The 11,440-nt window shown below is 45.3% G+C and overlaps 2 protein-coding genes across 2 annotated transcripts in view; both read right to left on the bottom strand.

The window, feature by feature from the left end:
* The window catches only part of LOC116396513 (hydroxyacid oxidase 1-like), a 3,535-nt gene extending 2,988 nt beyond the window's left edge, over positions 1 to 547 (bottom strand). Inside the window, exon 1 of the mRNA XM_031871151.1 lies at positions 35 to 547. Within this exon, the coding sequence (XP_031727011.1) occupies positions 35 to 189 (155 nt within the window). The 5' untranslated portion in view covers positions 190 to 547. The remainder of the gene's footprint in view (positions 1 to 34) is intronic.
* A 3,828-nt stretch (positions 548 to 4,375) lies between these two features.
* smg1 (SMG1 nonsense mediated mRNA decay associated PI3K related kinase) overlaps positions 4,376 to 11,440 on the bottom strand; it is a 60,892-nt gene continuing 53,827 nt past the window's right edge. The window contains exons 56-64 of the mRNA XM_031871131.1: positions 11,236 to 11,373; positions 10,049 to 10,201; positions 9,778 to 9,957; positions 9,116 to 9,343; positions 8,612 to 8,823; positions 8,423 to 8,523; positions 7,162 to 7,338; positions 6,358 to 6,464; positions 4,376 to 5,649 (exon numbers count right to left, since the gene is read on the bottom strand). Coding sequence (XP_031726991.1) covers positions 5,572 to 5,649; positions 6,358 to 6,464; positions 7,162 to 7,338; positions 8,423 to 8,523; positions 8,612 to 8,823; positions 9,116 to 9,343; positions 9,778 to 9,957; positions 10,049 to 10,201; positions 11,236 to 11,373 — 1,374 coding nt within the window. The 3' untranslated portion in view covers positions 4,376 to 5,571. The remainder of the gene's footprint in view (positions 5,650 to 6,357; positions 6,465 to 7,161; positions 7,339 to 8,422; positions 8,524 to 8,611; positions 8,824 to 9,115; positions 9,344 to 9,777; positions 9,958 to 10,048; positions 10,202 to 11,235; positions 11,374 to 11,440) is intronic.

Below are 11,440 nucleotides of genomic sequence, written 5' to 3'. Positions count from 1 at the left end.
GTGTGTGTGTGTGTGTGTGTGTGTGTGTGTGTGTGTGTGTGTGTGTGCGTACCTGTTAAAGGCAGCGACATTGTCAGCCAGCGTGGTTTGCTCATCAGCTCCTGAGCGGTAGTAGTCATACACAGCTTTAGGAAGAACTTTCTTGGCTTCTTCTTCAAAGTCGGCCACGCACACACGCTGCACCGACATTGTTGTCCACTCAAGCACCAAGTCACTGAGGCGGCTCACTGTCTGTCCCCTCTGACACACAGTGTGGTGAGAGCTGCTGTAATGATTAACTAGCTGGATGCTTCATCAGCCCTGAGCCCCTTCTTCTCCATCATGACTTGTGAGGGGGTTCCTGTTCGGCCTGCTCATGTGTACACAAGATAAAAGCTTCGATCCCAAACAAACAGAGAGTGGTGTGGGCATCATGGTAATGACTCTGAGCCACCTGGACCTTTTTATAATGTGTGCGTTTGGACTGTTACTAGGTTGTGAGATAGTGCTGACCGGTGAACTGTGAATCCTCTGTATGTAGACACAATTTAATCTAACACAACAGACAATTAGAAAGAGGCCATATCAGTTCATTCGCAATAATAATAACTTTATATCATTTTATACTTTTATTTGCAAACTTTCTAAAAGCTCTAAAAAATATAATAAATAATATTCAGCTACGTTAAGATGCAGCATTATGCAGCACGTATAATGTTATACAACTATACCACCCTAACTGTGCATACATTTATCAGATTCAGTTACATGTTCACTGTAAACCACAATGCCATCAATCCATTGTCTTCTGCTTACCCGGGGCCAGAGCAGAGGCAGCAGGGTGAGCAGGGTCAGCTCTACTCCGAGCTTCCTCATCCCATCTCAGCACTGAACCACCTGTCCATCTCACGCTCCATTTTACCTTCACTCTTAAACAACATCAAGATAGTTGAACTTCCTTGCTTGGGGCAGTGACTCACTCCCAAACTGGAGGGTGCAATCCACCATTTTCCGGAAGAGAAACCTGTTTGACTTTATGATGAGCAGACAGACACAGCTCTCACTTTGGTCATACATGATGGACTGGATGGCTCGTAGCAACGACCCTGATACCCTGTATTCCCGCAGTAGACCCCAAAGAACTCCCCAAGGGGCACGGCCATAGGCCTTCTCCAAAGCCACAAAACACATGCAGACTGGATGGGCCATCCCCCAGGACCCAGAGCTTTCTCTCAGGGTGAATCTCATCCATCCCTGGCGCCTTGCCGCCGATGAGCCTTTTGACTACCTCAGCAACGTCTGCCAGGCATAGGGATGACAGAATCCCCAGTTTGGGTCAACAGTTTGCCTCTTCTGAATACAGCCTGAATTAAGCCCTGCTTTCCCTTTTTACCAGATCTGTCCAGCAGCCTCCACCATTATCTGATCCAACTCACCACCAGGCGGTGATCAGGTGACACCTCTGCTCCTCTCTTCACCGCAGTGTCCAAGACGACCACAAAGTCGATCATAGATCTTTGGCCTGAGGTGTTCTGATACCAAGTCCACTTTAGAACCGCTTTTGAATAGTCCAACATGGTGTTTGTTATGGCCAATCCATGTCTAGCACAAAAATCCAATAACAAAGCATCACTTGGGTTCTGATCAGGCAGGCCGTTCCTCCCAATAAACCCTCTACATGTTTGTCCATTGTTACCCACATGAGCGTTGAAGTCACCCGGCAGAAATATAGAGTCCCCAGTTGGCGTCATTTACAGAACGCCACCCAGAGACACCAAGAAGGCCGGGTACTCTGAAGTTTGGTGCATAAGCACAAAGTGACTTGCAGTTGCATAGAGGCTACCCTCTCGTTCCCGATGGAAAACTCTAACACAGCAGCGCTCAGATGGGGGCTCATGAATATCCCATCACCCACCCAGCGCCTCTCACCTTGGGCAACTCCGGAAAAGGATAGAGTCCAGGCCCCTCTCTAGGAGTTTGGTTCCAGAACCAGGGCTATGTTTGGAGGTGAGTCAAATTATATCCAGTTGGTACCGCTTCACCTCCCACACCGGTTCCTTCCCGGCCAGAGAGGTGACATTCCACGTTCCTAGAGCCAGTCTGCGATGCCAGGGGTCGGCACGCATAGCACCCCGCCGTTGCCTGCAGCCCGGCGAACATTGCACCTGACCCCAATGCCTCTCCATGAGAATGGTGGGCCCACAGGGCACCAGCTCAATGAAACATTTTTGGCACTCGCCAGCGAGCTCCCCTCCCAGGTCTGGCTCCAGAAGTGGGCTGCCAAAGAGAACATGTGATTAAACAAGCCATTCAGATTTGGCTCCCCTTGCAATGTCATAGGAAGGCTCATTAGAATATACTGCCCACTGCTTGATAACTGACTCTGCAAAAGTGCGCCATACTTTTCTCGTAAGCCAATCAGTGAAGACTGAGCTTTTTTGGGAGGGGGGCTTAAAGAGACAATCACTAAAAGTGAACGTTTCAGATGGAGTCTGAATACAGATTTATTCAGACAGGTAGTAGGACAAAAAATGTTTTTGAACGTCAAAGTATGTAAACATGTTCTAGGAGAAACTCAAAATATATTAACCTGACAATAACCATATATTCCCTACAATCATCCAAAAATGATTCTCAGAAATTGTTTAAACTTAATTGAAATATCAAGCATAGGGATGGTATCATTTAAAAATTACATTGCGAGTACCAATATCCTTAAAGTGTTAGCGACAGAGTACTTCCATTGATACCTTTTAGCCCAGTAACCATTTGTCTTATCTGAAGTATTCTATTTATCAGTGGCGGGCCGTGCATTTTATACCTGGGCCTTCACTGCTGTCCTGCAGCTGAAATACCACCTTATATCCACATGATGGCGCCATAGCTACATTATTATTCATTTCTAGGACTGTAACTATTTACGTATTCGTATTAAACCGTTCGGTACGAGGCTTACGAACCGAACAATACGTTTGAATAATACTAGTGCATTTGGAAAATGCAGAAGCTTAAATTGAGGGAAATATATTGTTTTCTGCGCTCAGGTAGGACAGTGGTTCTCAACTGGTCTGGCTGCGGGGTCCACCAACACCCCTTAATGACAAGCCGTGACCCATTCTTCTCTATTGAAGTCCGTTTTATGATTTTACTTTCACAACTGATATGGGAAACAAATTGCTCTGCTTCCTCTTTTCTCGTCTCAGCCCCGTGTCATGGTGTGTGTACATCTAACTGGAGTCAGGAAACTTGTCAGAATACCCATATTTGATTGGCTGAGCTGCATCACGTGATCGTTTCACGATAGTCACGTGCTCGCCCACTGACCAATCACAGCGGACTCTGCACCTCACTGCAGCACCTGGAAACTGAGCTGCACGTAATGCTGACGTACTTGTAGGCCAGCTAGCAGGCTCTGACACGTCAAACTAAAGATCTGATTGGTTGAACACTATGACAATCAACAATATCGTCCCCATTCACTTAAAGTGCAAAGGGATTCACTTGTGAGTCTGCAGGCCTCTCTTCTAGGGACACAGAGGTGAAACCTGATTGGATAAAAGCTCTACTTAAAACAAGCTGCACTGGAAGCAGAGCAACTGAGGAAGACAGTAGCTGGGCAATGAGAAAATAAGATAATGGGAAAAATATGTTTATAAATTATAATACATGTAGTGTATTTAAGAACAATTATTAAATTATAAAATAGCTATAACTTTGTGATTCTGTTTAGGCCAGCAGAGAAGGCCTTGCAGGCCCTGACGGCCCACCACTGCTATTTAGTTATTTCGGTCAATACCAAGCATCATCCTCCGGTATCGACAATGCTGTAAACTTGTATTCTCTCTACTGTCCATCAGGGGGCGACTCGTCTGATAGTATACAAGTCTATGAGAAAATGAGCCTACATCTCACTTGATTTAATGAACATTGTAGGCATGAATTTTGGTCTCAATCGCTCGTTTCACCTCTTCAATACAGCACGATGGTCATTTAGTAACTTATGGTCCATTTAGAAACAAACAGATAAAGCAGGGAATGCTCTGATGGTGGCTACTCTGTGACTGACAGGTTAATATGACAGTGTAGTCCGGTCTGAGAGTTTCCCTTTCTCTGTTAGAACTTAAACCTGTTCAGTGTATTTGGAGTCCATGAAAGGTAATTGTAACATTTTGGTTGCCAAAAACTGTGTTGCTCAGGGTTTGGTTTTACAGCTCCACCTCAACAGGATGGGTCTACGGTCAACCTTAAGGTATAGAGTACCAATACCCAGCCCTAATCCAGATGCATGATAGAGACTGCAGATGTATGCTTGTACATGGTTCTGCTGGTGTGCATGCAGCTTATATTTGAAGTTGATCTAAAGAGTATCATTGTTAAATAAAACACTCAAACCATCTCAGTTCCATGTTTATTTGGCATAACAAAATCCAATAAAAGCTTTAAGAATAAACATTTTGCACCAACACCAAAAACGTAATTTCTCCTACTAAAAATGTAAAACTAGAAGGTCAAGATTAATAAAATGCAAGCATTACGGTTGGGGAGTGAATATGTATGAGGCGAGCAACAGCTTCTGACAGGCAAGTCAAAGAAGGCCGAAATCTACTCCTACGGTTGAGGCTACAGAAGGACTGAACATCGTTATACAGCTCAACACAGACTAAAGAAGCACACTGAAGAAAAAGAATCAGACGGGGGTGTTCCCTCGTCAAGTGAATTCACCTTTAAACGTCCATTCTAAGCACACAAGTGAGCCATCCAAAACTACTTAACATGACAGGACGGTTCACTTTTATCCACAAAAGCACAAAGAACCTTCCTGAGAAAACAACTCCACTTAATCTTTTATTCTGAGACGTGTAAAAGTATTTACTGTTTATCAATCAAAGTACAGTTTGATTATTGTTTCCACCTCCGGTTCAGGTTCAGGTGGGTATTCATGTAGCCTTAAGAATCCCGTTGAACCTTCGTTCTCATCGTTACTGCTCAATCGTATAACCCACTGGCCAATCACAATCACAACGCCACTGAGGAAAAGATTAGAGATAAACAAGTGTGGCCATGTGAACAGCCGATCATCTGAGCTTCAGCCCCGGGGAAGTCCCATCCACTGCATGTCAGCTGTGTGCTTCAGGGGGAAACGGCTCGCTTCCTGCTTCATCCCGCCCTCAGGTGGACTTTGATTGGCACAACAGGATGCAGTGATGTTTATGGGTACAACTTGACAGTGAGCTATGCAGGTGAGGGGGGGAAGGCATTTCTAAGTCGAGGGTGAGGAGGCCTTTTCCCTCCTACCCCCCTCCCCCATTCGGCGCTGCGTTGCCTGGTCAAACCCCAGAAAGGAAGGCGGGGCCACAGCCCCATTAAGCGTAGTGTTAGCCCGATCGCCGGTGGTTGGGGGAGTGTGGATGCAGCGGTGCTACTAGGTCGCTGCCCCAGTTTGGGTTCCCAGGAGTTTGGGAGGGCGGACTTAGCATCCGCTTCCCATTTCCTCCCCCCAGTGTGGCCCGGTGCTGCTGTTCCGACACCCCAGACCCGCTGGACTCTGGTGGATCTCCAAGCCTTCGTTGGACCAAAGACATGACATAGCGATCACACCCAGGCAGTCCAGCCCTCATACAACTGGGCCAGGTTGTCCATGTTGGTGGCCTCTTTGATGACAACGTCCACCTGCAACAAAACAGCAGGACATTTATTTCCTCATTTCACCCCAGACAGCGGAGTGCATCGTCGAGGACACATGCAGCGACTTCAGTCTCCGCCCGGCGTAACGACAGCTGTCCAGTCAGAGTGGGAGCATGTGTGTGATGATGTAACGTTACAGCTGTGACCGTAGCAGTGCAGTGTGTGTAGTTAAGGCTTGGTGAATAAATGCTCGTCAGCCAGCCGATGATTCAAGTGAAGGGGGTTAGCCCCAAACTCCGGCTCAGACCCATTTAAGGTGCGGTGACCTTTAAGGTTGACCAGCTATTCCCATTAAAGTGACAGGCTGCCAGGTTTTGCTCAGGTTTCTTATTTTTAACTGATAGCACAGTTAATTATTAACAACCCTACTGCAAACTATGCTCTCATTGTATATTTATTACAGTCAAAAAGTGAGGAACCTCTGATGAAAATAATTGTTAGAAATGTAATATTATTAGATACTCGTGTATCAGCAAGTACTCTAATGTAAGAACTCTCCTGGGACAGAGGATGTCGTTTGTTGTACAGAATGTAGAATTGTTAGAGCCAATAGATATCATGGCCCAAACTATGTGAAGAAACACATAGCTCCTTATAGAACACACTATTGATGTCAAAGACAACCGTTAGTGTGTGTGTATTATATTTAAAACGCATATTTAAAGATGACAGCCGGTGTGTGTTGAGTGTCACCTGCTCTGTGACGCTCATCCTCCTGTTGGGATCGATGTCTCTGCCCTCCAGCTTGGCTTTCACTCTCTTCCACACACTGACTGCGTACGAGTTCCTCTCCTGGACAGCTGCAACACAGCAAGCAGCAGCTTCAGAGCCGTGCAGACACATTTCACCACCATCATTCTCACCCATCGTTCATTCACGCAGCTCATCATTCAAGTCGGAAATAGATCCCCCAGAGCTGAAGGTTAAGTGGACCTCCACTACCTCTCTGAGGGAATGTCTGAAAAGCCCGGTGCCACATCATTGAAATGTGCATCATTGTACTCTATAGCTGTTTGCTTTTAAACTAGAAATACCGCCTGTTGTATGCCTCCGCCAACTAGTTTACTTCATCCATTTGATCATATTAGACATTTGTGTAAAATTGTCATATTTAGCATATGAAACCTTGAGTTATGACTAACATGTTTTGACCTTTGACACATTCTAATCCATTCATCTTTTGTCTAAATGGATGCTTGTGCCAGATGTAGTACAATTCTCTCCTCAAATCAAATCAGTCGATCCTTTAGTCCAGGTGGACGAGTAATTGCCTCCAGGCATTCCTGAGATATTGTGTTCATAAGAATGGGACAGACGTACATATGGACAGACAACCCAAAAACATGATTTCTCTGGCCAAAGCGATCGCAGGCAAAAAAAAGAAAAAGGAAATGCTTTGTAGTATTTGCTGCTTTAGATGTGTTACATGTATTTAGCAGGAGGATGCTGAGTGACAGGATTCCAACCACAGATCCAGAAGAAGAAGAAGAACAGTACCTCGTCCTGTCTTGGGGTCCCGTACAGCCCTCTTGGGGCTGGGGTTGAGGCCTTTGCTGTTCATCAGCAGAGTGCTGGGTGGGGTGTCGGTGGGAGTTCCCAGGTTACGTGGCAGAGCTTTGCGTGCATTCTGGGACATGGAGTCTGGCTGGGTCTTCACCCCACTGCATTTAACAGCTGAAGTCAAACAAAACATGACACGGTGTAAGAAAAATCAGTGGACAGACACTCTAGTGCTAGATAAGATGAAATGCAGAGAATCGACCTACATTTGATTCATGCCTCGTAAACTTGTAATTCCATTCAAGTCAAATTCCATGATTCTCGATATCCAATTCAATAAATCAGTAAAATAAACTAAATCAAAACAAACATTGACGTATACTCCTTTACTACCATATGCATATTGAATTTCGCAAATATATTATTAAATCCTTATGACCTGCCTCACATTTCTGGCCAAAAACTGCATTTTACAAGATAACATTTGAATACATTACGTACACAAAAATAAATAACGGTATAATTTACTGAATGGTGCTTGAACGCATCATAATGTAACTCAATGTAACCTCCATACATTAGCGCTGCTTTGTGGCTGAGCAGGACTGAGCTGCGTACCGGCTGCTAACAGCTTATGTTACTAGCTTCCTCCTGCAGCTTTCAACACAGATCTGTTGTTCACAGTGTAGCGTTCTGTAAGGAATGTTCTATCATCGATGCCTTTAATCTCAAGCCTTGATCCATGGTACTGTACTTCCTGTAGAACAACAAGTACAGTGATGTTTTCTGAAACAAAGTATTGGTTCTTGTGTCCTAAGTAAGACTGTCCTCATTGTGGCCATGTTGCCAACTCGCCTGATCCTTTTATCATAATTTGTGGGTGTAACTTTTTTGCCTTGTCATCACCATTCATATACATACAGCAATGTGTTTGATGAAATTGTAGCACAAAGTCTTCTTAATTTTGCACTAAAAATGCAATAGTTTGATGCATTCCACTTTAACATGTAGGCTACAAAATTTGATTTCTTAATGCATGAGGTTTCCAAAGTCAGCGAGTAATCGCAAAATAATTGATCTCAATTTTGGCCAAAATAATTGTGATTACGATCTAGTTTCCACCACATTTTAAGAATCCACTGTAGTCTGGTCTAGCTTCTCGGGTTATCACGGGGCAGTGAACACGGCCCACCACTGGAACCCTCTGGAGCTGAAAACAGCTGCTGTTCTAAGCAGAGGAGGCGCTGCAGTGTCTTACCCGCTGCAAAGCTGGTCTGAGCGGCAGAAACAGGACTGGCACATTCACCATCTCGGTCTGTCACTAGCGGGGAGGCGAAGCTCACCAGGCCGTTATACACGCTGTAGTGAAGCACACACAGAACATTAATACAGGATGTATACAGAGAGAGGAAGTGTGAGAGAGTAGACGTGCACACATTGTGCATACCTCTGGCTCTGGGAGTGCAGTTCCTTCAGGGTAGCAGGAATCTCCTCCAGCAGTTCAAACTGCTCCTGGTTGCGAGGCTGCCCGCTGGCCTGGACGACCGTGAATAAGACCAGCTGGATGTTGTCCTGCCACGCTTTGTACAGCAACAGGAAGTGACGCACACTGCCCTCATATGCTACCTCTTCACCATCCGCCAAGGCTGCCTCCTCATCCTGTAGGAGAGACACAGAGGAGGACTACTGGGTCACATGGATCAGAATAAGAAAAGTTCTGTTCTTTAAAACACAGCCGAGTCTGAGTCTTTTCCCACACTTCGTGTTAAAGATTGAATTTAACATGCATATATGTACTTTTCCTACACAGGTGTAGGTGCTCTATAAACACTGTGTTTATGGAGGGGCTTAAAGAGACAGAGGGTGAATACAGGTACATTCACACAGACGGTAGGAACAACAAGTATGAACCTAAATCTGTCTGCTTGAAGCAGCTGGACCTTGAGTGTACCTTAGACATGGCTCTCAGCAGGTTCTTGACGTCGGCCAACTGGCGGTTGTGGTTGGACAGAATAGTCTTAATGGAGTCGACCAGGAGCTGCAGTGTCTCTCCGCAGGACTCTAGCTGCTGCTCCCGCTCCTCCCGAGTCCTCCGCTCGACGCTCAGCTCCTCCTCCAGCTGCCTCTGGGCACAGCTCAGCCAATCAGGACTGCCTATGGTGAGGTCCAGCCCTGGACTCTGTAGTGACCAACAAAGAGCTTAAAGCTACCGTGTGGAGTGTTTGCCCTTAAGTAGGGCTATGGAGCAGTTCTTTTAAATGAGTTAACACATCCTTCCACTTCCTACAAACTGGACAGAAACCAAAACTGTCCATCAATTCTGCTTTTGGTCAAAATAAACTCTAAGCTCTACACGCTGTTGTCCCTGCTGTCTCTACTAGCTAAGCTCGGTGGAAGAGAGACTGTAGCCGAGTAGTTTCTATCGCCACACTTTGTTTTAGCGCCTTTCACTCCTTCTCCAGAGGCAAACCATTAGAATACCAGAAATAAAATGACACAAATCGTTCAGAAAAAACAAAAGCACATAACTCATATATTCTGCCTACTGTAAAATAAGCGCCTCATATCTTTGACAGGAATATAGAGCATATAGAGGTCAGAGGTCCAACCCACCAGTCTGTGCAGTAGTTGGAGTTCCAGAGGAGAGACTGTGCTGCTGAACTGGGCAGCATAGGAGCAGGTTTGCTGGCAGCGCTTCAGGAGCTCAAACAGTGCTGCATCCATGTTGAGGGCCTCAGGGGACCGGGTCCGAAGGCCTTCAAAGTTCAGGATGGTAGAGCACAGGAAGGTGACCTGGAACAAAACGGCAAGGAAACTAAGAAAGAGTCCAGTCACCGAAGCTTTAGAAATGGGCCCTTGATCATGAACTTGGCAGTGCTGCTACCTGGCTGGTGCGCTGGTTCTCTCTTGCAACCATGGCGCGTCTCTCCCTGATGGTCATCTCAAAGTCCTGCAGGACGGGGGCTAGCGCCGGGTTGGCTCCACCAGCCCACTTCAGACGCTGCTCGATGCTCGCCTCCAGCGACGCCAGCTTCTCCTAAGAACACCACACTCTTGTTTGAAATGGGATTTTTAAGTCAAATCACAGCTATTTGTTGGCCAAAATAAACAAATAAATGAATCTAGTTTCTCACATCAACATGTTGATGGCACTGTGCTGGTAGCCAGAGTGTAGACCCACATGTTGTGAAATAAAGCTAACGTCAAACAATCTTAAATAAAAAACTTAAATAAACATTTAATATACTTTATTTTTCATTTCTTCGTCCCTCCCACCAGCGATGCCTGGAGAGACAAAGGACTTTATGATAAATGTAGAAAGTTGTTCCTTTTGTTGTTCAGACCTTCAATTAACATATTTTAACCAGATGGTGAATCAGAAAACTAATCAAATGTAAAACTTGGGAGTGATACACTTGTCTCCACTCTGGTATGAAGCTTTAGTAATATTGAAATATATCAGATCAGTCCGATCGGCTGCAACGTCCAATCAATTGATAAATCAACTGATAAACAACGAGGGGGCGTGTCGGTCATTAAAGGTTTTCTGTGAAGGCTGCTCTCGTGCATCCTCCCTCCTCAGAGATCCCTCCTCACTCCTCAGCAGAAATAAGAGCTTTGGGATGGCCGTCAAGATGGCAAACAGAACAGCTTCCGCTTCTTGCGAAGATCGAGGAGCGAGGAGATATCAAATAAGAGACTTGGGAAGTACCCAAAGAGGGAGAGAGACTCTCTGTTCAGGTCCTCTATAATAATAATGTTCAGAATGTTACATAGAGCTCCTTTAAATGTAACTAGTAGTTGATTGCTTACATTAAGACGATACTTTTTTGTATTGAATATGCAAACGAGGCATTATCTAACGGTGACTTTTGAGTGAATTTAGGAGAAAACTACAGACGTAAACAGACAAAGTACACTTCATTCCACAAGTGTTGTTTCATGTGTTACAATATCAAAATGCTCAAATAAAGCACATGATCATAAAAGGCGTTTTCCTGAACTGATCTCCGAGTGAGAATATGTGGTGATGAATCCAGCACAGGGTGGTGTATGTGGTGCAATACTGACCTGAATGGCCACGATGGATCCCTCATCTTGACTCAGCTTGTACAGCTTCTTCTTCATGTTGCCGAGTATGACGGAGCGAGGAGGGATGCTGACGCTTAGTGGTTGATTATTGGGGCCCAGAACATCCTCATGCTGCCACTGGAAGTGGAGAAGGAGAAACACACACACACACACACACACACACACACACACACACACACACACA

The sequence above is a fragment of the Anarrhichthys ocellatus genome, unplaced genomic scaffold (genome assembly GCF_004355925.1).
Source record: "Anarrhichthys ocellatus isolate YVR2014 unplaced genomic scaffold, GSC_Weel_1.0 scaffold56, whole genome shotgun sequence".
Lineage (NCBI taxonomy): Eukaryota > Metazoa > Chordata > Actinopteri > Perciformes > Anarhichadidae > Anarrhichthys > Anarrhichthys ocellatus.
The sequence above is the reverse complement of the archived record's forward strand: the minus strand, read 5'-3'. Positions and strand labels throughout refer to the sequence as shown.